Raw genomic sequence first — 27,087 nt, forward strand, 5'->3', positions numbered from 1 at the left:
TTATTCAAGATGATCAAGGTGATTATGCACACGCATCTGCGTTGTCCGGTTTCTGCGTGAACAATAGGAAAAGACAAGCTCCATTGTTTGATTTCAGTTTGCATAATCATCATCAATCTACGCAGCAGTGATCTCGCATTCAATTTTGCTGTTAAACTGCTTTTTGATCGCGATATACTCCACAGCACAACGAGTACAAGTATTGGAAATGTTATATTTGTAACTTTTGTAGCATCTGCTGTAGAACTGCTCCTTCTTTTCCTTTTCTATCTAGTATATATCTCTTTACAAGTGCAAACATTGAATGTTATGCTCAAATTCATATCATTGTAAGAGTTCTGGCCCCTGCTCACTATACATATAACGCTTTTTCAACTAAAATATAAGATTATTCACTTTTTTATATTCTAATTTATTTATTATAATAAAAGATAAAATTAAGAATTATATTATAAAAAGATTTAAAGTTACTGAAAATATTCAAAAAATTTTTTTTTAAAGATTTTTATAATAATACTTTTAAAAGGATTAAAATTGAAAATTTAAAAAAAAACTAAAAAATTAATTTATTTTGTATAGGAAAAATATTACAAATTAAGAAAAATTAATTTTTTCAATTTCAAATTTATACAATTTCCTAATAAAAATACTTAAAAATGAACTATTTATTTTTTTAACTAATTTTTAATATGATTTATATATGATTTGATTTTCGAAATCAAATCTTTTAAATTGAAAATACTATTAATTTTTTTTAATTTGTATAAAAAAAACGCTATTTTTGTGAGGATTTTGTTACAGAACAACACAGTGTACGGTGAGCAGAGGCCAGAACTCTTATAATGTATATATATCGCTAAACAAAATCTCTATGTCTGAAGCATATGTCGAGAATGTCGTAGATACCCATCCGTTTAGATGTCTCTATCATCGTGGCGTCTTCCACTACATCATTAAGCTTACAAAGCTCCAGAACTCTCGGTAAATTGTACTCTCCGTAGACTTCATTACGATTCCAAAATATCAGTCTATCTATTTAATCATCATTTTGTATGTAAATCAAGAACGTTGAATCGTCGTATTGTTCTTGTTATCTATCAATGCAACGCTCTCATGACATCTCACCAAAACCTCAAAGAGATCACGATTACTCATAATCCCAAACTAAGATAGCTCAAGTGTGTCAAAATTTGGAGTCCGGCTAGGAGCTATCAGAAGATCAAAAATTCTCCGTAGTAGAAGCTTTGAAAGAAGAGCTCTCGGCTCGGAGCTCTTAATGCTACCCAAACGAAGCTTCTTAATTTTTCCCTGTCACTATCAAAAATAAAAATATCAACCCTCATTTTCAGTTGTTCATGACCAATCATCTATTTTTAAAACATCCGTTTCTCGAAGAATGTCTCTCATTCTTCCAAACCCGGCCTCCGAAGAATGTCATCTCCATTCACCCCGTCAACTTTCCATCTCATTTCTATTTTCTACACAAAGGACCCCACTGTCGAAATTCTCCAGCCACACACATACATGCACCAGTATAAAACTGATATCTGATTGCGGCACTTTTGCAATTGCCATGTGGGATTTCCTGTTCCGGCGTCTGCAAACCTGATACCAGCATACATACATACCCGCATGTCTAACATCCCGCCATTGCGGGATTATGTGGGACAGTTGTACATTCCTGTTCCCAACGTATCTTTCTGGCAGGGCAACATTGATAGATTTTCTATCCTCGAAAGGGAATGAATAGAGGAAAAAAATGGATGAAATTGAAGTGGCAGAAAGTAATGTGAATTATCGTTACAAGAACAATCAATTCAGACCCTTCTCGAATGATCCCTCCATCCTAAGGAATGACGCTCGTTGCCGCGCATCAACCCTCGCCATTGAAAGGAATGATGTATACCATCGAAAGCAACTCTTTGTCTGCACGCTTTCTATATAAATCCAGCATCTACCCCTCCTCGTTTTCTTTTGTTCTCTATCGTTCTCATCTACAATTCACTTTTCATCAATTCGTTTCAACTTCAACTTCAGTCTCTAAATCCCATCTGTATAATCTTCTTCTTTAAAGTTTCAACTGCAACCAACCTCATCATGAAGTTCTCACTCGTTGTTTTGGCCATTACTGTCACTCTTGCCTCTGCGGCCGAGTTTCCAGGTCAGCCAGCTTGCGCTGTAGGTACTCCATAGTAGCTGTCTCAATCGCTTAACTAACAACCCTTCCAGAGCGCCTGTATCACACAAGCTGTTGCAGAAGGCACCAACTGCGACATCGAAGACACAGCCTGCCAATGTCAAGCCTCCAATCTCGCCGGGATCTCCAGCGCTATCGTTCCCTGTATCCTCGGTGCCTGCACCGCAGCCGGAGAGATCCAACAAGCTCAAAATGCTCCCAATAGATGCACCATAGCAGCTGCAGAGACAACCGCGTCCGAAAGCACCAGTACCGCAGAGACTACTTCGGAAAGCTCCACCTCGTCCGCATCTCCAGGCTCATCATCTTCTTCTTCGGGCCCGTCCTCGACTTCTGAGGTAGGCTCATTAACCACTGCGCCGGCTACTACTTCAAGACCTGGGAATGGAACGGTTACTACCGCAGGTCCTACTGCTACTTCTAGTGCAGCTGGAGAGGTCACCGCAAATGCGGGACACTCTGTTGGGCTTGCGGGTGTTGGTGGTATGGTTGGTCTTCTTGCGGCCGTGGTCGCTGCTTTGTAGACGGTCTTGTCTTCTAGACTTGGGATACAGATACCATAGCACAGTACAGCATGCGATGTTTTTTGTATTACTGTAGTGTTTGCTGGAAAGGAAAATGGAGGAGGATGTAATAATTATTGGATATTTTGGATTCTTCTAATCGCGTAATCAAAGGGTATTCAGGGAAAAATCTGGATGGGAATGGACAATTTCATGGGAACGATCCTAGGCACGGCGAGACTTGGTAAACTTACGACATTCCTTTACGGCAAGATTCTCGTTTTATCTATTATGTAGCTAGTAAAGGTCAATAAATCAATTCACATCTACACGACCGCTCCCAGTATCTCATCTGATCATCTGCGTTCCCTGGTAAGTCGGTGAGACAATGGCTTCTTGACGCCAAAACCTATCCCGATTTCTTTCCCAGCTCTCTTCAATTCGACTAGACATGAAGAAAAGTCATCCACTACTGACCGGGGCGAAGGAGCTCGCACCCAACCACTTGTTGCATCCCGGCTGGGCTATCCTTCAAACTTTAATCCTCTCGATGCACCAGCTCTCATTCAGTCTTTTCATCAGTCACACGAATGACGACCCCCATAACCATGCAAGGATAGTAAGCCACCAATCAAGTTCCCTCGAAAATAGGTCCGACTTTCCTCCAGCGCGCCATGGCGAGCTGAATACTGTACATCCAAAATTCAGCTGCATACTCGCGGGCGATATCAGATCCAATGACTCGGTACAAGATGTAAACAGTATTTAAACCCCAGGGTAAATCAGACATAAGCAGCCACATCTCTAGATGTGACTCTTCAGATGTGTCAGATCCAATCATTTGGTAATCTTACATCGCCCCGTTAAGATATTAATGGGATGTAAGATCTTCCCGCGGCGGTGCCATGCGTAACCGATCGATCGAACTAATGCAGCTACATCTATAAACATTATAGTTCGAGGGACTAGTGGGCACAAAAAAGCCACATGGAGTCTATTGACTTTTCGTGCATTTATGTTGCAAATGAACATGCGGGGTGACAAACGAGACAATCAAGGTTCACAAAACGAGATTCGCGAGCTCGAGGCGGGATGCTCAATTTGTACATCACAAATGACGGTATTGGGCTGGAAGGTTCTCTGAGGAATATCCAATAGAACGATCTTGTTGAATTTTCCAATCCTAAATACAGCAATATACTCGCACTAAGTTGCTAGCCTAGATTTAAATGCCAGGCGCCATGAGGATCGAGGAGAGATGATACCTGGGATGATAGAATCTGAGATTGTAAATGATTTGATTCAGCTTGAAGGTTTACAGGATAATATCCACTTTGACTGATCTCATTACAGCTACGGAGTCCAGATGCAACGGCAAAATATCAAGCAGAAACCTATCTAAACTTTTTGTTGGTCTGTTATGGAAGAGACAGATTCTTTCCACCTCTCTCTATCACATCATCTCTACTATAGGGGAATGGCTGAAGATTCCATGTATACACTCCTCATGTCTTAAAAACACATCTGTACCGTCTCTCTCTACCAACAAATGCTCACATGAAGCGCTTGATTCTCGACCCCACGAATTTTGTGCGTGCAATTTTCGTCATGTCACTAACATTGGCACCGCTATTATTGAAGGAGTCGCTAACGATTTCCTATAAAGATAATACATGCAGATAAATCTCTCCCGTGTCACACAGCCGCCCAAGAATGACTTTCAGAGCCAATAGAGATTAGAAAGAACTTTCTCCCAGTCTTTAAAGTCTTATCAACCTAATTTAAAAGGTCGGATACCAGAGGATGCAATATGAAAGGAACCGAGTCAAGTGAAAGTATAAAGAGACGAGCATCTCTGCCCCAGAATCAGCTCAGCACTTTCACTTGTTGGAGATCATCAAATTTGCAGAATAACATCATTCTTGAGTCTCATCTTATCTCAAATTGAACAACATGTTCTTTACAAAACCATCAGTTATTCTCCCACTCTTTTTGGGTGCATCTCTGACTTCAGCGATCCCAACACCTGAATTAGTAACCAGAACTCTTGGAGAAGTTCTTAACGATGTGCGCCCCAACCCCCATCTCTGCGAAACGAATCTCTCTAACGATAGAATAGTATGAAAGCATTCCTCTCGGCGGTATCCCAGGCGTCATGAGTGCTGCGCCTATCACCGCTCTCTACAACCAACTTTCCTATTCTAATTTCTATGCGGTGCGACAGACCGGTCTATTGACTTTCCTTATTAAACCTAATGGCAATCAAGCTGCCGTTGGAAACAACATTTCCACTCTGACATCGGTTTATGCTGGTTCTCCAGTCGCTTCTTTCAAGCCTAATTCCGCATACTTCGGATGTGTTGTGAATAGCGATTCTTGCCGTGTCCTCCAGCTGTATCTTGTACTGTGGAAGTTACAGCCTATAGACCAGATGGTACACCATATACTGATAAAGCAGGATGTTCTTTTGATGGCGGGAATACTCGTAAGTACACTCGATTGCCAATATGTTTTTGAAACGCATTGTGGAAATACTTCCAAGCTCTAGGCACGAACAAACGCTAACTACCTGACTAATGGTAGTTGATCAATGCACGTTCCCCGCTACCTGGACCACAGTTGGAAAACTTTCATACCAAGTCGTCGCATCTCAGATTTTGACATCCGTGGGCCCCACCCTTGGTAGTTTGCTTGGAAGCTTATCCGCCGCGCTTGGCACCGTTCTTTTCTATTTCGACGACCTTGATGCAATCTATACATGTATTCCTGGAAAGACCAATGCTGTGGTTGGTGGTCTTTGTGGCTGAAGGCACTAGAATTGGTATAAAGTAGATGGAAGCTTGCTAGAAATTTGTCAAAACGGATTTACACAAGTGACTGTGTGTTTGGAAAGGGTCATGCTGCCTTTATGGCTTTTGTTACTATTTTAGTTTTTGCTTTTATACTGTCACTTGAATTTTTTGGCTGCTACCAGGTCTGATGCCGGAGCTCTGTCTTTCTTTAGCTTAGTTTCTCTATCTGAGTATTGATCTTTTGAGGCGATTCCAAGAACTTTCATATGATAAATGTGATATCCTTGTATAGAATAGCTCTGTCAATCGAAACACGAGACAGTGGTATGTCAAGATACAAGAAGGCAGAAAAGGTACTGTATCATTCTTCCCTCCATCAACTAGATGCGAAAAAGTTTTTCTAAAGGGAGTTGATCAGGGAAAATGAGCATCGAGTGTACGCTCGCCTTTCAGTTTAAAACATATAGCGCGGCGTTCATCAGATGAATACTACTCCGCGATTGTAATGCTTTAGTAAGAAACTTCTTGGACGATATGGAATAAGAAGGGGAAAAAATCCAGCACACTCAAAGATACAAGGAATTAGTTGGTAAGCCTGCCTGGACTCAAAACTGAATGGAGTAACGGCTTATCAGATGAGGTACTCGTGGTCGTTGACGTGACAGTAGAAATAGTGAGTGACATGTCAGATTTCCAGGTTTTCAGAAGACTCAAAGCTTTTGTTGCACTTGCAGATTATGGTCAAATCATTTATCGAATTAGAAAGTCTTCGATATATCATGGAGGATGAAGACTCTAGTAATCACCTCGTGCCGTGAAGAAATCAACATATTTATTGATTAGTAAGAGGATATCAAGAAGAGCAAATAAATGGCGACAAGAGTGATAAGAGAGATGCTTGCCATTTCCACCATCTTATCGCCAAATTCTGCGACCCCGCACTAAGGACAAAAGCCAATCACATCCCGCATAGATTAGATAAGCATCCTTCACCACTAAATTTTTGGATACTTGGGAAGGAATCATTACAATCCAAGTAGTAAAAACTTAACTCACGATCGAGATGTTTCGCGACACCGAATTTCCACCATCTTCTGGTACCTTTACCATGTTACCGTCTGAACCTACCACTCAAAATGACGATTTTGACGATGTCTTCGGATCCGAACCAGGTTCTCCCATATTTGACGGCAGAGATATGCGCGACGGAGATATGTTTGGAGTTGGAAATACAGAGATTTCAGATATACCAAGATTAAAGGAGAAGCACGAAACAGAAGGATATAGAGATGGTGTTACAAAGGGAAAATCTGAGAGTGTTCAAAAGGGATTTGACGAAGGTTATGGATTAGGTGCTGTGTTGGGATTACGGATAGGAAAGATTATCGGAATTCTTGAAGGGATTTTTGGAGCAGTGTCTGTGTCCGCAAGCAAGTCCGAAGATGCAGAATGGAGAAAAGAGAAGAGTCGATTAGAAGAATTGTCCAATAATGCAAAGAGCGAATTTAAGACAGAAAAGGTTTTTGCGAGAGAGTGGTGGGGCGAGGATGGAATATGGAAATTTGAAGTTCCAGGAGAGAAGGAAGGAAAAGATGTCGTATTTCCCGATGTTGCTGCAGCACACCCTTTGCTCAAGAAATGGGAAGGGATTGTGGAAGAGGAGATACAAAAGTGGTCGTTGGATATGGATTTGATGGAAGGAAATGAAGAGGACGTTGTGCTCGTGGGACAGCATATGAAGGCTGATGCTGTGGAGCAGAGGATTGGTGCGGCAAAAACGGATCTGAATTGGTGAAAGAGCATTGACAACACAGAATTCAAATGATCATATCTGGAGGCAAATCCGACTTTCCACGACATATACGAGATTTGGCCAGCAGATGCCATCTTGGGACTACCAACCTCTCAAACCAAAATAAACCGTCAAGCACCGGTATTCACACGTCGAAGGAAATTGACGGTTTGATGTCGGACAGAAACCCAATGAGTAAATCTCCGTTTGCTCGGGGCAATTTACAACATGCATCCTTTCCTCATTTTGTCTACATCTTGATGCAAGCAGGTCTAAGGATCAGATTGATCGGTCCCAGCACCGACGCCTCGTGGACATAACCAGCCCTCTATGGAGCGGATGTGACCTCGGGATCACAAGTTCAGAGCAAAGGCCACCCTTTTCGGAAGTTTGAAGAAACACATGAATTTTAAAGGACCCAAGCGTACGCCAACATTTATCGCTAAAGTCAAGCTAGAAGTAACGAGAACCATTTTGGGGCCCTTCCAACCCACCCTGGGTGTCTGTCTCATTTGAGATGATTATGCATCAATTCACACTTTAAGGTTGAAGAAGTGTGTGGAATTGATTAACCATTGGATGGAGATTCTGTAGCCAGCTGTTGCCACGGGGCATTTGAATTATAATAATAGAATTACCCAATAATACCATGTGCTATTCTGATATCTATGTACCTATAGATCTTTGACCTATCCTGCACTCCATCTATTTAAATCAAGATACGAGAAACTAAGCGGATATCCAGCTTTGAGCGCTTACAGAGACCCAATTGCTGGGGGGAGAGGGTTTTCATGTGCAGAGTACCACCCTGTGTGCTGCGGTCAATGCACACAGGTAGGCTCGTAGCCAGCCTTTCCAACTTCTGGTAGTATCTGCCATGAAACACACCATTGAAAGTAGCTAGCAAAGAAAGAAGCTTAAAACCGCCGAACCAGTTAAATCTCGCGATGGGAAAGATCGACAAGGGTAATTTAATGATCTACCATCGTCCCCGCCAATGATATGTCATGGAAATTGAGGTTGTCGGTGCTCATGGAAAAAGTACCTCACCAAGAGATGGATAAGCAACAGCTAGAATATGTCACTCTCGCATTCGATAATAGCTTAATGAGTAAGGCGATTTCCTCCGAGTGGGTGATGTGTGAATTGACCGCGGGTTGTCGAGCACCATAAGGCCTAGTAGGAGTGGGAGGATCCAGTTGAAAAGACTCTTGTTGGCGTCTGAGTAGTTAGTTGGGAGGTGAGGTAGATCCAAGAGCCGGCAACAACGGCCCTGCTATATTGGACGAAAAGAAGCATTTTTATTTTTTATTTTTTCCGGCCTATTAAACTCACAGACATTGGTCCCTGAGTCTTTTCCTATTTCCCTAAGGTAGATAATCCTCGAATCTTAGCTGAGGTGCAAACTTAGTCCTCTCACAGACGCTTCTTTCCTTCCTGACTCTCCTCCGTGACTACCACGATATATGAAAATATAGCCGACACCACAATTTTAGTCGGTACTGATATCCGTACCACACAAATCAGATCAAATCAGATCAAATCAGATCAAATCAAGAAGGGAAAGAGGTGCTTGGTACGTACCAGGTGGTTATGTAAGTGGGACTTATTACTCTTTTAGTATCTACGTACCTACCTACCTAGTACTTATCATCTCATCTCTTTTCTTCTCTCCATCATCCGATTTTCCTTTCTCTTCTCCCCTCCTCTCCCTTATAATTCTACCCTACCAATCCTCCATCTTCATCCTCAACCTCAACATTCACCTCTCTCTCCTCTCCTCTGACCTCTCGTCTTCACTCCTAGCAAGCCCCTCACATTCTTTTTCCCTATTAATTCCCTATATCAAAGATTCAATCTTTATATGGGCTTGCTGTCCACTCCTTTAAAGATTGTTTATAGCTCTATTATCGAATCCTAGATTTCTAATCGTTTTGAATTAATTCATCGGGTCGAAAAAAACAACAACAACAACAACAAGAACAAGCACCTTCCGAAGAGCAATCGCATTTGCTTGCTTTTTTGTGTCTAATTAAACACCCTACCATACGAGGTGAGTTGTCATATATGTCTCATTTCACACTTTATACTTCAGCCTTCCCACTTGATATACTTCAAACTCTGTCACTTGCATCGCCAATTGGCGCAGGAAATTGCGGTCGCCTAGTGAATGGGTAAATGACTTTTGTTGATCTACACAGCCTTCACCTCGAATGCGACAAGGCAAGGCTGGGAGTTATATAATACTTCACACAATACCTCCAAAATCTCAAACCTCAAATCTTCCTCTCTTTGTATTTTCCATTTTATTCAAGCTACAATTTACTTACTTGCTTGTCGTTACTTGTCAATATCTTCTCGCATTGAGTTTGACGCACCCCATACTGATCTTCTTTAAGTGATCCTTAGCAGCCATGAAGGCTACCTTCATCTCCTTGGGCCTTATTGCCTCTGCCTCCGCCAATATTGTCTTCAATCATGTCCCATTAAGCTGTGATATCCGAAGCACTAATTTATACTATGGTTGTCTTGAAGGTCAAAATTGTACAGATGATGGAACTAATGAGTGAGTAACCTTGGACAAGTACAACAGAAGCATAAAACTAATTTTTCCTTCAGATGCTATGTCCCAACCACTCCAATGCCATCTCGTTATTACCCAGTCCCAGTCGAAGATCGAAAAATTGAGCCAAGACAAGTTGTGTACTCAAAAGATGGTAGCTGTGGTCCTGCCAACGGCAACACTCTTTGCGATCCAAACAGTACAGTGTACAAAGGATCATGCTGTTCGGTAGGTTATCCCGACAAATCATGGAAGATCGACAACTGATTTCAGTGATAGTCATATGGCTGGTGTGGAAATGATGAAGCGTGAGTACACTGGCAATCATTATTATTCATAAATTGTTGCTAATACCTTATAGTCATTGTGGAGCCGGATGTTTGTCAGGATGTACCAGCGGCACTACAACTCCAAGTGGTACCTCTCCTCGAACTGACGGTCGATGTGGAAGTGTGAGTATTCATGTGTTCAGTTGTGGTTGTAATGTACTGACCTTAGTAGGCTTTCGGTGGTGCTACCTGTGATGCAAACGGTGAATTTGGTGGTTGTTGCTCTGCGTATGGGTGAGTCATGCTCTTGCTCACATTCAATTTGAGCTTTCATATTGCCAGAATTTTTTCCTATCATGAACGGATGCTAATCTTGCTGTTTTTAGTTATTGTGGCTCGACAACTGATCACTGTTTGGCTTCGAATGGTTGCCAGAATGGATGCACAGACTCACATTCTACTTCAGCCGCCAAGACTACTACCAAAGCTGCAGCAGGCAGCTCACCTTCTTCATCTACAACTCAAGAACCAGTCATTGCTCCAGTTACTTCTACACTTACACCTGCCGCAGCCAGCAGTGCACCAGTAACTACCGATGGATCATGTGGTACTGCTAATGGAGGTACCGTTTGTGGCAATTGGGTAAATGGAAATTGTTGTTCCATGTACGGCTTTTGGTAAGTGTAATCATTCACTTGTGAAACTGTAAATAGTCTAACACAAGGTAGTGGTAGTACCAATGCACATTGTGGTGCTGGATGCCAATCGGGAGGTTGTTTGAATGCGCCTGTGGTTGCAGCCCCTGGTGCAAGTCCTGCCCCAGCCGCCCCACAAGGAGGTGCCTTCAACATCGTCGGGTCATCTGGAGTTCCAGCGATGCACGCCGCACTTATGCCAAACGGCCGAGTCATGTTCCTCGACAAATTGGAGAACTACACCCAATTGAAATTGCCAAACGGATACTACGCAATGTCTTCGGAATACGACCCAGAAACCAACGCAGTTGCCACTCCTTTAGCTTACAAGACGAATGCATTTTGTTCCGGAGGTACTTTCCTTGCTGATGGTCGTGTTGTTTCTCTTGGAGGCAACGCGCCCTTAGATTGGCTTGATCCAACTATCGGGGATGGATTCGACGCTATTAGATACCTTGACCGATCTTCTACCGATGCTAGTCTCAATGGAAAAGACTGGAGTGAACCAGGTAACAAGCTCGCAAGTGCTCGTTGGTATGCTACTGCTCAAACCATGGGCGATGGAACCATCTTCGTTGCTTCTGGAAGTTTGAACGGCCTCGATCCGACTGTCAACACGAACAACAATCCTACATACGAGATCCTCAGTCCTACCGCTGTGTCACAAGGTAAGAACATTGACATGGAAATTCTGGAGAAAAACCAGCCATATTATATGTATCCTTTTGTCCATCTCCTCAATGATGGAAATTTGTTCGTCTTCGTTTCCAAGTCTTCCCAAGTATTTAATGTTGGTACCAACACCATCGTCAAGGAACTGCCAGAACTTGCTGGAGACTATCGGACATATCCCAACACTGGTGGAAGTGTTTTACTTCCTTTGTCAAGCGCAAACAAATGGAACCCTGATATTATCATCTGCGGTGGAGGTGCATATCAAGATATTACCAGTCCAACAGAGCCAAGTTGTGGAAGAATTCAGCCATTGAGCGCAAACCCCACATGGGAGTTAGATGCTATGCCGGAAGGTCGTGGTATGGTTGAAGGAACCTTACTTCCTGATGGAACAGTTGTTTGGCTTAATGGAGGTAATTTAGGTGCTCAAGGATTTGGACTTGCAAAAAACCCAACATTAGAAGCTCTTCTTTACGATCCTACGAAAGCTAAAGGCCAAAGATTCTCAACTCTTGCAACGTCAACCATCCCACGTCTCTACCATTCTGTCTCTCTTCTCCTTCTCGACGGCACACTAATGGTCGCTGGCTCAAATCCTGTCGAGATGCCAAAGCTTAAACCAGATGCAGCCGATCCATATGTTACGGAGTTCCGAGTTGAGAACTATGTCCCTCCTTATCTCTCAGGCGATAATGCAAAGAAGCGTCCTACCAATGTAAAATTGTCATCGGGTAGCTTCAAAGCGGATGGTAGCACACTCGATGTCACCTTTGATTGCCCAGCTGGCGCGAAAGCAGTTACTGTAACTTTGTACCACGGCGGATTCGTTACTCATTCGGTACACATGGGTCATCGCATGCTGCACTTGGATAACACGGGCTTCGTCGCTGGTGCTACACAACAGAAGTTGACTGTTACTCGACCACCAAACAACAATGTTGCACCTCCTGGTCCATATGTTGTTTACATTCTTGTAGATGGCATTCCTGCCATGGGACAATTTGTTACCGTTTGAGGATTTGTATTTTAATGAAGTTCAACGCGATTTTGCTGCATAGCTTTGGTTCGGAAGGAAATATGGCGTGATATCCAGATGACCAAAATTGTACGCAGGGCTAATAAGGCCAGAGCTAAGAGTTAAAACTCAATAGCGAATAATGATAATAATTCTTCAATTTTGTATTGAGATTCCTTTTGATTATGACGAGTGAAGTCGATCAAATTAAGAATGTTCATGTGTGATCTACATCGTATTGAGAGGCTGAAATTCTCCATGCCAATGCCATAAGCCTGTAATTTTAGGGGGCCCACACATCGTGATATTTCCGTGTCGAGCGTGCCTAGACTTTTGATGAATTTGCCGCGGAAGAAGCGATGACCAAAACTTTTCATCAACAAATCACTTAGTACCTACCTATCATTTCCTCGTACAATTGGGGGCAGATACCAATGCAGCTAAGTGGTCATACATGCATACATCACAAAGATGTAGCCTGTAATATGCTGACAACATGGAGTGAGACTAAAATTATGTGAGGGGACGGGATTTCCCACCGGTCCTATGAGCGCCCGCAGTTTAAGAGTAGGATAATGGAGCCCTCAGAAGCATGATCCAGAAGGACCCAATAAAGAGGGGGAGCTGAAAAGATTGGTGGGAGTGTATGATTTTGTACACGGTGTTGTATTTGTATTCTTGTTTTTTTTGTTTCGAACGTGAAGCTAATGAAAGGTAAGTTAAAGAGAGGTAAAGGTCGTCATTCTTGAATGATTCAAAGGTTAACAGAGTTTAAAAATCTGAAGAATTTAGTGTTGTGGTGAAAGAGCTTTTGATCACAAGAGCTTTGTTTCGAATAGATCAAACGGCAGAACTTTGTTTAGGGCCTCGGGACTTCAGCTCAAGAACTGGGTGAATTTAAGGAGGGGTTAAGGCATATATATATACTCAAAGCCGAGGAGATCGAGGAATAGCTACGACACACAGGACAACTACACGAATCGCAGCTTCAAATCTCATCGGCTCTTACTCGCTGATCTGCAATCTCGCAAGCTTTCTACCTTTCGATAAGGCCTGGCACAATCAAACCAGCTGAAAAATGTCACTCGACCCTCGAGATTCACAAAGGAGGGGTAGGTCTACGAGCCCCGGAGGCGAAAGATCTCGTTCAAGATCCGGATATGAAGTGGAACCTTACGGATATGACGAGCCTCGCACTGGCAGATTCAGAAATGCAAGTGCGAACCCCGCAACAGGGTTTGGTGCTTCAAGATATGGAGAGGTGGATAGCGCTGGTATACCTGATACATTGAAGATCGATGAGGTGAAATATACAGAGCAGGATAGGGTTAATGAGAGATTGCATACTCCTGCTCAGTATGACAATTTGGCATATGGAGAGGGATATGAACCTGGTACTCCGGCGAAGATCAATGTTTATGGATCCCGCGATCCATCACCAGCAGCTGTTCCTCGAAGTGCTGGATATGGGAAGGATATCCATACTCCTACCTATAGTACCTTTAGTACTCACAGTGACCGACTAGCTTCCCCCCGCGACCATGAATATGAGAGAGAGACACACAAATATACTGATGATAGTCATGGTCGTCACAGATCGGCAAGCTTCAAGGTCTCGGCGGGAGTGGGTAGTCATCATGGGGCTCTCTCGGCTGGCTTGAGTATGGGTCATGATCAATCTCATGTCCAGTCTCCAGCTGGCTCGCAATTATCAGGGTATAGCAAGAGAGATGAGGAACATAGATATGCCGAGTCTCCGCAGTACAAATATTCGCATACGGGTGAAAAGATTACTTTCTCAAGTACCACGAGGAAGACAGTTATTGGTGGGGAACACCCTGAAGAGAGAAGTCCTCCACTTTCAGCTCGACCCCACGGCCGTAGAGATTCTTCACCACCTAGACATCATAGACATGAAAGTTCATCAGCTCGAAGCAGTAGCTCTCGTCTGGTCTCTGAACAAGTCGTTACTGTTGACCCTGGTGCACGTCGTCGCGATGCCTCACCAAATCCTGCTAGACTGAGCGATCGACTCAACACACTGAGCATCAATACCGGTGGTCATCTAGGCCACTCGTCACACGGCTCTCTGAGCTTATCCCCTGGCGGCCATTCTCGCTCAGGCTCTCTCAGCTTGGCAAATGCACCCAACTCTCCTCTCCTCGAAGCATACAAGGGAACATATCAATCTATATCCCCCATGCCTTCTCCAATGCTAGTCGTCACATCACATTCTGACATCTCCGAGACGTTCTCTCCCTTGTCTCCCTCAGGTGGAGATTCTTTCCGTCGCACAGCCCGCTTCCATGATTCTCAAGATGAAGCTGAGATTCTTCGTGATGCACTTAAGGGTGAAAATCGTGCTCCGGATGTCCAGCCTCTTATTACCATTCTTCCGGGTCTGACACATGAACAAATCCTTGATCTTCGCGACGAGTATAAGAAGATTGTCAAGACGGGTCATGAAAGAAAGGGTGTCAATATCGCTAAACATATCAAGCTCCGTCTCAAAGATGAAGATCCAAGTTTGATGAAAGCTTGCTATGCAGTTGCTTTGGGGCGATGGGAAAGTGAAGCCTACTGGGCTAACTTCTGGTATCAAGGGGAGAAATCCCGTAGAGAATTACTCATTGAAAGTTTAATGGGGCGATCGAATCGCGAAATTGAAAAGATCAAAGATGGATTTAGTGATAAGAAGTATAGAGATTCGTTGAGACAATGTATGGAAAAAGAACTCAAGGAAGATAAGTTTAAGAAAGCAGTACTGCTTGTGCTGGAAGAAAAGAAGATGGAAGAGAGCAGACGCATTGATGGGGATTTGCTCAGAGAGGACATTAGACAGTTGGAGAAATGTGTCACGAGTGAGCGGGGTGGTGAGACGAGAATGATTGAGATTGTTTGTACAAGGAGTGATACACATTTGAGAGAGGTGTTGAGAGGGTATGAGGAGAGGTTTGGAAAGAATTTTGCAAGAGAAATGTTGGCGAAGAGTACGAATCTTGTGGTATGTTTTTTTTTCTATATTCCTATTTTGTATTCCTCATTTCTTGGTAATAAAACTAACATCTTCTCCCAGGGTGAACTCCTCGCACATATTCTCAATGGGATCATCAATAAACCAGTCCGTGATGCACTCTTGGTACATCATGCTTTGACGCTCTCGACGAGAGATCCGCTCAAGACGGAATTGCTGATCAGTCGATTGGTGAGGTATCATTGGGACCGTAAGCATTTGGAGGAGGTTAAGAGAGAGTATAGAGATCGCTATGGCATTGATATGCAAGATGCGGTTAGGGAGGGGGTCAGGGGGGATGTGGGGAGGTTTCTGGAGGGGTTGTGTATGTGGAGGGAGAGGGACAGGGTTAGAGAGGTTTAAGGGGTAGATGATTGAAGGATTTAGAAATATTTGATGGATAACTTGACGGATATTATATGATGGATGAAAGAATGATATGACATGGAATGATAAACGGCCGGTTAGGTTAAAGGAATGGAATTGATTTTTTCGTATTAAGATCCATTGTGCTGAATGATTGTGATGTAGGATGAGAGGTGCCATGTTTCAAGATTGTCTTTCCTTGAATTCAAGGTTTTTAAGCAGTTGCGTATTAGTCTATGTGTTCGAGTTCGATACATCTGGGGTCAAGGAATCGAAGAATCGTTGTTCCTTATCTCCTGAGTAGTTCTCTGCAAATCTTCATTATCAAACAATGAGAATCTCATAGATTATATGTTCAACGATATAAGGGGGCTTCAAGACTGACGACTTACTAAAAGACTGAGATTTTGAAGTGAAGTCGGGTGGTGTGTACAATGTAGGTACCCAGATGTCTATGCAATCACAAAGACAATATATGACAACTTATTAGATGTATTCAAGATTCCTATTTGAAACCATGACGTTCTTTGCAACTAAAATATCAGGCTATCCTGTTGAAGAAATTATTTGATAAAGTGAGCAAACAGTCAGGTGAGCACTAGATCGAACAACTATCCCTTTCTTTCTCAATCACTCCTTCCTCAGCAACCATCACAACTCCATCTATCTGTAATAAATCACTCCACTCCGAGAATCGAAACTTCACCTCAATATCCACTTACCTACAAACAAACATCTTGTCCAATAGATAGTCAAGTGACTCAAATCCTTCTATCCTCTCTACACTCTTTCTCATCACATTAGCTAATCTACCATCTCCCTCCTTCTCATCTCAACTTTACAAACTCACTGTCACAAACACACAAACCATTCCTTTCTCCTTTCTTCCCTCTTTCTAATATATATCAAGACACCCATCAAATGTTAATAATTTACATCAAACGCCTCGTGGTGGTGCCGTGGTAGAAAGCTTGGTTGAGGTAGTGGTTAACCTGTCTGCCTCCCAGATGAAGAATATCGTCAAAGTGCGCAGGAAACGGGGATTCGAATTCCCCACCAAGCATGTGTGTATTATTTTTTTGGAGTTGGACTTCGAGTTGGGGAATTTATTTTTTCTGTTCGTTCTATGCTTTAGTTTTAGTTTTTTCGTTTGTGGTTGTTTGGGTTTTGGGTTTGAGTTTCTGCTTTTGGATGGGTTTGCTGGTTTGTTTCGCATAGGGATTGATTGGTGAAGGTATTCACGTATTCACTTATTGTTCACTTTTCTGGAATCTTTGAGTGTCTTCTTTTTTTTTCCTGGTGGATATTAGATATACAGAGATTTGTTGAATATTAATACCCTGTTAGTGGTTCACTTGACGACTATGTTATTTTCTGAGTATCTATATATATCTGTTTGTTGATTATTCTTTCGAGTTTCAATAATCAGAAGAATATCAGACACTGATTCACACCACCCTACAGCAAGCAAGAATTTCCTCTGGAACACAAGTATCGATCAACTATCAGTGAAATACTACGATCAAGTTTCGCTAACACTCCACGTGTTTGATCCACATATGCTAGATGATGCATACAAGCGGTGTAGCAAGTGAAATATAATACACTGTCAACTTTCTCTTACTTCGAACTTTGTTGTGCTCTTATGATTTGATTTTCTTTTTAATATCATTTCTCTTGATGGTGAATAGTTGTTATTTATGCGATGTTATATAGCTTGAGAGAGACTGTGAATCTTCGACGCTTCCAGGGTTTTGGGGGAGTTCTTCTCATGATTTCTGTGATGTTTGCGGTTGTCTTTGAGATGGTACCACCTATTGCTCTCTATTTCAATCTGTGTTATTCATACCAATTGAGAATTGTGGATGTAATGAGTACTTGAAAAGTTACCGGGTAAACAAAGAATGGCCAGTTCCCCAACACAGCGACTTCTGCTCGGATATTGGAAGATCGAATTCATGTTGCAATTTAAAATAATCGTTGAGACGGTTGTGATTTCTCTGGAATGTTCTAAGCGGATGAGAGCGTATCGTGGGTAATATCACTGTTGGATTAGAACTCTGTCGTTCTTGTTGTCTCTCTTCGAACTTTCTGGGTGGTCGATAGTTGAAATATGTTGGCTGGATTGATCACTCACACTTTCGAGATTTTGGCAAGTGAGATTACTGATTAAACGTCTGGGCATCTTGGGAATATTGAACACTATAATGGATCCGAAGAACTAGCAAGACCTATTGATCTGGATTATCACTATATTCTTCTGCCGTTCATACATAGAGTTGCGTACTAGGCCGGTTCGAGGATAGAAATTAATTGACTATGGCTTAGATTTTTACCAATTTTATTTGTATCCATACATTTCTGGCCTTAGCATACATTGGCCTGCCGTTCTGCATTGGCAAGTATCGATCTTCTTATAGATCTGCTTGTTCGAATAAGGCATGAGAGTGGTCTCAAAATCTGGGAATCGTCTCAAAAGGCTTCTATATGGAACAGGCTAGACTACTTAAAACAGAAGATAGCGAGTCTGCAATGGATTATCATAGATACCAAATAGCTAGATAGGTTATTGCTGTTTTTGAATACAAAGAAGATTACTTGCAACTTCTCCAAGGCTCATCGTCCCATGTATCATAGGCTTAAACTTTGTGTTAGAGCTCGTACGATTCTCTTACAAAAGGACAGGCATTTAGTTGGGGATAGCTGGACTATCAAGGTAAGATGATTGGTACAGAATAGTATATTATATTATTTATTGATGTTCATCTACTAGATAATCAATGCGGAGTTTTCTATCGAGCCTCCACCTCTCGAGTTTTCCAGGTCGTTCGACCTAAAACCATAAGCTCCAATTCCTTTCCTCTCATCTCTCATCTCAAGAAATCTCGTCAATAGCGCTGTCAAGGCAGTCGCCGCTCCGAAAGTCGTTGCAGCAATCCAACCAGGACGAAATTCAGGCGCTTCTTCAGTTCTCCATACCGCATCCGAGTACCAAATCTGCATGATGTAGCCAAACATATTACTTGTAGCGATCAGAAATCCTCTCATCTCATGATCATGAGACATAAGATCTGGATACCAAGAAAACCAAATTCCCGGCACACCGGCTGAGAAATATGCAAGATAAAATGCAACGAACTTCAGCTTGATAGGTACAGTCCAGATGGCTAGCACAACTGCGCTGAAGAATGTTCCAAGTTGCCATTGCCAGTATCGGTGGCCAACTTTTTCCGTGTAAGAGATTAGAATCCGATATCATAGCGGCTACAACTTGAACGATTACACCGATACCAGCTTGAGCTGTTGGGATCACATCTCTATCGTGGACCGAGTTGCCTTTAGCTTTCAACCATAATGCAAATGCCGGTTGTTGGGACGGAAGGCTCGCTTGGATGAAGAAATAACCGAATGGTAAGACCCAAAATTGCCATTGCGCCATCATTCGAAAAAGCTTTTTCTTGTCCCAAGCTGACGATCCGAGTGTGTTGTAGCCATCGCGAACGAGTCTTTCTTTGGCTAATTTGATCTCAGCCTTCGTGAGATAGAAAGCTCGAGTGGTTTCGGGAAAATCGGGGTTGAAAAAATATCCAATGACGCCGACCGGAAGACTGATGGTACCACAGATGATGAACAGCCATTGCCATCCAGCATGTCCAAGATGTCCGCTTAAGTTATCGTAAGCTGCTGCTTGGAGATAGCCACTGAACATCGTGGCTAACGTCGCGGTGCAGTAAAATAATGTTACACGCTTCGCCCGCTCTTGTTTCGTATACCATGAACCAATCACATAGATGATACAAGGAAAGAAAGCCCCCTCACAAAGTCCGATGAGAAATCTCAGCGCGTACAATTGCGATACATTAGTAACAGCCGCGCTACAGAATGTAAAGATAGACCAGAGAACCTCAAGTGTGGGAATCAAAATCGATGGTCGAACATGCGTCACTAGGATGACGGCAGGGATTTGACTTATTACATAGCCAGCAGTGAAGACATTTCCCATGTATGTCAGTTGACTGCCTTTCATCTTGATCGCTTCTTGCATGCCAGAAACATAGGCATTGTTCAGATTGGCTTGATCGAGGTTCTTGCAGAAGTATCCAAGACAGCCGTAGGTAAGGAGGAAGAAATCGAGTTTGAGCAGGAAACGTTTTTCGATGGCTGGTTTGTCTGGATCATCCCAGACGTAGCCTTGAACACTTCTTAAGAATCGATGGATAGAACCTTTGAATCCGGGCTTCTCCCATGATCTGAGTGGAACTTCAGTGTTGGCGTCTTGATGTGAAGATGGGGATATTATCGAGCCATCTGTTGAAGTGATATCTGTAGGCAAGGTATTTGACCCGAGATCCTTCTCTTTGACTTCGGACATGATTACTCTTGATTACTCGGAAATAACCTCGAGTCCGAATTTCAACGTGGGGTGTATTGCTTAAAAGTTTCGATTGGCTTTTACGTATATAATGGTTTACCGCTTCGCCATCTCAAACCCATCCTCGACCATTCAGACTTGTGGATCTAGAATTTACGCTCGTTCAATAGTTAACATATGGCGACATCAGTGAACATCATTCGTATTTTTGATATTTTTTGCATTCGCTCCAATTGAAGAAGTCATTCTTATCTGATCCTAAATCCTCGTAAGACTCGAACGTAACCTTTCCATGGATACATTGCTATCTGGAATTCATGCTTTGCCAGTGGGTGAATACTTATTCCACTTTTAGGATATGTCTGGTATCTTAGTTCACCTTGACGTGATATTTGGGAGAATTGTCGTTGTGTTACATCATGAACCCCTCGATTAGACGATTCCACAATTACCACCGGTTTTCTATCCGACCGGAGAATTTTAGGATGTTAACAAGCCAATGAAGCTTGTTAATGCCATGGATTGATAAGCGTAGGCGACAATGGTACTAATCAATCGACTAGTTGCTGCAATCATGGTGGATGATCGTCGTTTCATGGGGGTTGAGCGCTCGATTTGATGATGGTGTCATGCGGGGAGCAGATGACGAAATTTTGGAGATATCTCATAACCACAAAATGAGGAGATACAATTTGATGTGCCGAATTGCCGGAAATAGGATAGGGATAATACTTAAGAACTTGATTGATTGCAAGTCATTGTCGCTAATTTATTGAAATCATAATCATCATTCATTCCAAGATTTCACACATCATGTCTACTATCACAACCGAAACCGTCGTGACATCGGCTCCAGATGTCACTCAAACTCTTCAAGATCCAACACAATATGACTTTGATCACCTTCCAAAATACACACATCCACCTGAGACCAAAGAAGATCTTCCCTGGGCCGAGCTCGTGACACTAGACCTCTCAGACTTCAACAATGAAGGTGGAAAAGAACGTCTCGCCAAACAACTTGAACACGCTGTCCACCATGTCGGGTTCTTCTATGTCAAGAACTTTGGTCTTTCTCAAGATCAAGTAGATCGTCAATTTACACTCGCCAAGAATTTCTTTACTCTTCCCGTGGACGAGAAAGCCAAGTATGAAGTTGACTATGCAAACGCGGATTACAACGGCTGGCGACGAAACAACCATCATCAAGTTGGAAAAGTTAAAGACAATATCGAGATCTACAACATTCCCAAATTCACCAAAGACTTTGAAGGCAAATATGCTCAACCTCCTCTCCTCCAAGCCCATCTTCCCGAAATCGAAGTCTTCTCCAAAGCACTCCATTCAAATGTAGTTCTCCCCCTCCTCCGTCTCTTCGCCATCATTCTCCAACTCCCAGACGAAGAATATCTCGTCAACCAACACACCTACGACAAGAAAAGCGAAGACCATTTCCGGTACATGATCTACCACAAAGCGCACCCCGAAGAACACGAAGCCAGCGGCTACGGCCAAACAACCGGGCACACCGATCTCGGCACCGTCACCCTCCTCTTCCGTCAACCGGTCGCCGGACTGCAAATTCTCGGCGACGACGGAAAATGGACTTGGGTATCCGCACAACCCGGCACCATTACCGTCAACCTCGCAGACACAATCTCGCAGCTCACTGGCGGCTGGCTCAAATCGTCTATTCATCGAGTCGTGGCGCCACCCAAGGATCAGTGGGAGTATGAGCGCACTGGACTTTTGTATTTTGCGAGACCGCATAATGATACTGTTTGAGCCGATTTTGGATTCGCCGGTTTTGAAAGAGGCGGGGGTGAAACCGAGATTTGAGAAGGAAATTACGATGGAGGAGTGGGTTAGAGCGAAGCAGAGATTACAGTTGAATCCGGATATTGCAAAGGGATTGTATCAGGATGCGGAGGATGGAACGAGGACGGTGGAAGTTATTGGGGGGTTTAAGGATAGGACTTATAAATGAGGGGATGGTTAGTTGATTTAAAAGGATATGAATTATGATTATGAGCAAATTGGGATGCTTTTTACTTGAGTGAACTGGTGAAGTGATTAATTAGAACTCTGGTGTCTGACTCTGTGAAGATTCGAAGGCTTTTAAATTTGCATTAATGAAAGTGAAGTAGGCTTCAATACTCGGCAACCTTTGGATGAGCAGTGCCTCGACCTCTACGGTATCTGCATGTGTATATAATCACACAGTTTCTTCACTTAATCTCGACAATGCCTTCTTCTAAAACGACCACAAATCTTGGTATATAAGGCTCTTCTCTTGCTAGATCTTGAATTGCTATCCTACAGTGAAACAGCGTTGGTGAAGAGTTTCAATGATTCTGCATGTTCAATCGTCCTAGTCTGAAGACTGACAATCTTTGTCGATAAGATCAAGTCAGATCTCGACGCAAAATAACTCTATCTACAACTTTTAGCCTCCGAATTATAATAAAATCACGAGCGAAAGTATTGGCAACTTGATGGCTATAAACGACAATAATCTTTGAACGTTAGCAACAACACTGAGACTACCAAATCGATATACACATGGACATAGTACTCCCTATCTTCCTCAAATAGAAGCTCTTATCAAAAGTGAACACATTTTTCTACTGATCATCCACCCACATCTTCTCAAACCATTACATGGTGGGTTATAAGCAGAGCCTTCCTTGCAGTTGACAATTCACAGTGAGTGACATCGTTAGTCAATTTTATACCTCTTTATTCGCTAAACTTCGAGATGTAACGAGGATCCTCGTCTTGATGCGCGATGATTAAAGGCGTCATTATCTGATATCTTGTATAAAAATGTCTAGGATGGAGCTATCTGAGAGAGAATAGCTATTCAAAATTCTCTATCTACCTGTAATAAGCTATTATAGACGAGCAAGCCATTCGAATTACTTTTTGAGTGAGAATTTTAAATCATATGGATTCTCATTTGGAAGGTGATTTAGGTCTATTCAATACTGAGTAAACCCCTCATCATATGAGCGATTCTCTTCAACACTGATACCTTTGACAGTAACAAGCGAGACCAATATGTTATCGAAACCCCTTCTTTTCCATCATTATTATTATACGTCAAATTCAGAAGCCTCTCACACATTCAAACATATTGCAAGAACAACACCACCTTGAGTTTATTACAATATCAAAATTCGAACCAATCTAGATGCACTACTTTAGGGCCGTCCATCATTTCGTTTATGAGTTGTGATCGTTGTATTTGCGACTCAAGCTGATAAGTAGATCGTTCCTTTTATGCTTTACTACCTCCAAATTCACATCGAGTTCTTCTTGCGTGTGAATTATCAACCAAATATTGAACCTAGCACTCGAAATTCTATCCCCATGCTTGAATTAGTAGTAAGAAAGCAGTATGCGCATGATAATTTGAAAAATCAATCACTTATATAAACCACCCTGAGAACTTCACTCATCAACCAAGAAAGTTAATCAATAAGCTCCCTTTCTCAGGAAAAGTTTCTTGTAATTCTTGAATTTGGGGTTCGGTCATAAATCTCTAGCAACTTCTCTTCCGAAAAGATGCGAATTTAAAATTGAGGTGGAATTTTCTCGTTGTCACGATTATCTATCTCATCCATCCACCCGTCAAATATTAATCTAGTTTTTAACAATAATCATCCCTATAGCCATTAAAATAGTCACAAACAAAATCCCTTCAAACTACAATAAAGCACAATAATAGATTGACAATTCTCAGTAACAATCCAGACCATCTATCTCTCTCACAAAATCCCAGCTCCTTATCATAATACCACAACAGCAGTAATTATTTCTGCAGTTTCCGAACATCTAGTAAATCCACGAAGAATCATATGAACTATCATCTTCTGCAATTTATACTCACTTGTTATTGAGATTGTAGCTTTAATACTACACGTGACTTTGTATTTATCTGTTAGATATCTCGTTGTTTATCTCGTTATTTATCTCAACATTCGTTCATACAAGATACTATTCTTTTCATCATCTGATAATTAAAGATACTCACAAAAGTGCAATTTGATACAATCTCAACACTTATAATATGTGAAAAAACAAAGAAAACAAAAGTCGTGACACTCAAACTCGCTTGAGAATCGCGAGTCACGAACTGACAAGATTTTTTGGGGTAGGAAAATTTAACAATAATTCCATATATATCATTTTACTCTTGTGATTTATTACCATCTCTTCAATTATTAGAATCGTGAGAAAGTGATATCATTTGTAAGAACAACTAATGTTATTTTTCGATAAATCTAAAGTATTTCCACTGTCGTTTTCCACTTACATTGTCGATGTCCTAATGATTATTGAATTTTTACCACAAGATTATCTTAATATCTCAACTGTTCCTTGTGTTAATCTCTCTTTCTGTTTCATCTCAGTATACTGAGATTCAAACATACGATATATAATCTGACTTTCAGTCAGTAGACTTAGCCTCAACCTTTTGGTTGCTATTGGATATCGACTTCTCTACCTACTCTAGATAACTTGTAGGGTTTTTATAGTGAGAGAGGGGAGTTTATTTTTCGTTCCTCATTTCAAATATTGTAAGAGATTATAAATTCTAGACTCCTATTTGTCCAGAGGATACGCATAGTGTCAAAGTTCTATAATGGGTAAATACTCTTCTCACTACCAAAATGCACTTTCCATTCTCCTTTCTTACCATCTTCAATTCAATTCTTACTTGAATAGCATTATCATACCTGCAGAAACTCATTGACTTCAAGATCATTACTTCTATGAAACTACACAAAGAAAGTAACTACAAGATAATAAATCGAGAACGATTCATCGCCTACAAGCTAATAAATAAGCAAGTTTCCTATTCCTATTACCAACAAACAAATCCTATAACTCCAGCTAGTCAAATCACTCAATACCTATCCGCATCTAAATAATATTCTCATAGAACTTTATATAATCAATATACATCCACAACAACAGTAACGCATCATCTTCATCCTCATTTCCCCTTACCTTCTCCATTCCTTTTATTATTACACAGTAGATGACACACCACATTTACCATACCTATAAAACCACATCTTAATACTCAGCATCACACACAGCCCTCTACAAACTCCTTCCAGAATCCAAAAGCCATCGATAATCGAGATTTCATATTAATTAGTAAATCTACTTCATCTCCTTCTCCTTTTCTATTTCCATCCTCTCACAACCTCGAAGATCCAATCTACAATCTACAACTCCATATACTATCCTCCTATTCCACAAAAACTTCCACATAGAAGCTTCGGTATTTACACTTGTCACACACAGCCAGCTCTTTACCTACATCTTAGATCCATTCCAATTCCCCCTCCTCGTCTTATTCCCCACTCCACTCTATCAGAAAAGTGAGATTGCAACTTTTAGACAGCAGTTTAATTTCCTTCCATAACTTCCTATTCTCTATAAACTACTCGAGTTTCGATACCCCATCTCTCTCCCCTCCCATTTAATACCCCCAAAAACGAAACCTCATTCTCTCTCCTCTCTCTCCTTTCCTTTCCTTTCCTCTCCCTTCCCTTCCTCTCCCTTCCTTCCGCTTCCTATCCAAACATCCTCATCCCCCATCCATTCTCCTATCATAATACACACTAACCCTCACAATCACAAACCCTCTCATACACAGATTTAACCCTCTCATCCTCTCACTATATCAAATCCTTTTACTAAATCATATCTATCAGATCCTGTCACACCTATCATACTAATTTATAATCTCCCCCTTTGTATACTTACTTTCCCCTCCCTTCCCCTCCCCTTTCAATATCCACACTTTACACTTCTCTTTTTCAATATTTTATTTGTTTATTTATTTAATCCATCTGATTTCATTCCATCCCATCTCATCCCATCCCATCCTCCATCCCACCTCATCTTCACCTATTTCCCCTATTCCCTATTCCCTCCCTATTAACCCTCTTAATCTCTCTCTATTTCCCAATTTTATATTTACCACACCAAACTATACTATATCATCCAATCCAATCCAATCCATCCAATCCAATCCAATCAAGCCATCCAATCCAATCCAATCCAATCCAATTAGCCAATCCAAATCCAATCCAATCCAATCCAATCCAATCCAATCCATCCAATCCTTCATTTCTATCATCTCCTCCTCCCCTTTCCCCCATCAAAACCTTCTCGCTAAGAAACAAAAAACAAAAAACAAAAAAACAACCTCCTATCTCATCTTCTCTCTATCCCATCTCCTCCTATCTCATTCCCTCCCCCCTCCCCTAAATCTAAATCTAAATCTAAATCCAAAAATCTGAATCGCATCATCTAATAAAAAACACCCACCCACCTGATCATTAAAAACAAATCCAAATCAAAAACCACCTAACACACACCACACTAACCATCAAAATCAAAATCAAAATAAACCCACCCACCTAAACCCCTAACCTCTAACCCCTAGCCCCCTAAAATCATTCTACATTCTACATTCTATAATATCATATATACTCTTTTCTTTCTTCACTATCACCTCTCCTCTTATTAATTCTTGAAAAGTTATTATATACCACTTGCTACTTCTCACTTCCCTTCTCTCTTACTCTCTTACCTCTTCTCCCTTCTCCCCTGCTCCCTTCTCCCTTCTCCCTTCTCTCTTACCTCTTCTCCCTTCTCCCTTCTCCCTTCTCCCCTTCTCCCTTCTCCCTTCTCCCTTCTCCTTCTCCCTTCTCCCCCACTACCCTTCAACTCTCAATCCTCAATCCCCAATCTCCAACCCCCTTCCTATCCCTCTTCCTCTCCTCTCCTCTCCCTCTTCCCTTTACACTTC

The 27,087-nt window shown here is 41.8% G+C and overlaps 7 protein-coding genes across 7 annotated transcripts; 6 read left to right on the forward strand and 1 right to left on the reverse strand.

Moving 5' to 3' along the window:
• Positions 1–2,097: 2,097 nt before the first annotated feature.
• Positions 2,098–2,721, forward strand: EAF02_004305 (uncharacterized protein; the record flags this gene model as incomplete). The annotated part of the gene is made up of 2 exons (XM_038900353.1): positions 2,098–2,178; positions 2,230–2,721. The coding sequence occupies 2 exons, from the start codon at positions 2,098–2,100 to the stop codon at positions 2,719–2,721; spliced, it is 573 nt and encodes a 190-aa protein (XP_038760060.1).
• A 1,932-nt stretch (positions 2,722–4,653) lies between these two features.
• On the forward strand, positions 4,654–5,507 carry EAF02_004306 (uncharacterized protein; the record flags this gene model as incomplete). Its single annotated transcript, XM_038900354.1, has 4 exons — positions 4,654–4,767; positions 4,820–5,057; positions 5,120–5,185; positions 5,284–5,507. The coding sequence occupies 4 exons, from the start codon at positions 4,654–4,656 to the stop codon at positions 5,505–5,507; spliced, it is 642 nt and encodes a 213-aa protein (XP_038760061.1).
• A 1,048-nt stretch (positions 5,508–6,555) lies between these two features.
• EAF02_004307 (uncharacterized protein) lies at positions 6,556–7,287 on the forward strand (the record flags this gene model as incomplete). The annotated part of the gene is made up of 1 exon (XM_038900355.1): positions 6,556–7,287. The coding sequence occupies one exon, from the start codon at positions 6,556–6,558 to the stop codon at positions 7,285–7,287; it is 732 nt and encodes a 243-aa protein (XP_038760062.1).
• Positions 7,288–9,698: 2,411 nt separating this feature from the next.
• Positions 9,699–12,501, forward strand: EAF02_004308 (uncharacterized protein; the record flags this gene model as incomplete). The annotated part of the gene is made up of 7 exons (XM_038900356.1): positions 9,699–9,850; positions 9,904–10,075; positions 10,127–10,155; positions 10,209–10,299; positions 10,349–10,410; positions 10,503–10,793; positions 10,845–12,501. The coding sequence occupies 7 exons, from the start codon at positions 9,699–9,701 to the stop codon at positions 12,499–12,501; spliced, it is 2,454 nt and encodes an 817-aa protein (XP_038760063.1).
• Positions 12,502–13,579: 1,078 nt separating this feature from the next.
• Positions 13,580–15,877, forward strand: EAF02_004309 (uncharacterized protein; the record flags this gene model as incomplete). The annotated part of the gene is made up of 2 exons (XM_038900357.1): positions 13,580–15,505; positions 15,578–15,877. 2 exons carry the CDS (start codon positions 13,580–13,582, stop codon positions 15,875–15,877), a joined length of 2,226 nt encoding a protein of 741 aa, XP_038760064.1.
• A 2,772-nt stretch (positions 15,878–18,649) lies between these two features.
• On the reverse strand, positions 18,650–20,252 carry EAF02_004310 (uncharacterized protein; the record flags this gene model as incomplete). The annotated part of the gene is made up of 2 exons (XM_038900358.1): positions 18,650–19,056; positions 19,106–20,252. 2 exons carry the CDS (start codon positions 20,250–20,252, stop codon positions 18,650–18,652), a joined length of 1,554 nt encoding a protein of 517 aa, XP_038760065.1.
• Positions 20,253–21,065: 813 nt separating this feature from the next.
• Positions 21,066–22,037, forward strand: EAF02_004311 (uncharacterized protein; the record flags this gene model as incomplete). Its single annotated transcript, XM_038900359.1, has 1 exon — positions 21,066–22,037. One exon carries the CDS (start codon positions 21,066–21,068, stop codon positions 22,035–22,037), a length of 972 nt encoding a protein of 323 aa, XP_038760066.1.
• Positions 22,038–27,087: the final 5,050 nt, after the last annotated feature.

Source organism: Botrytis sinoallii, assembly GCF_014898435.1.
Source record: "Botrytis sinoallii strain Bc 23 chromosome Unknown BSIN_006, whole genome shotgun sequence".
NCBI lineage: Eukaryota > Fungi > Ascomycota > Leotiomycetes > Helotiales > Sclerotiniaceae > Botrytis > Botrytis sinoallii.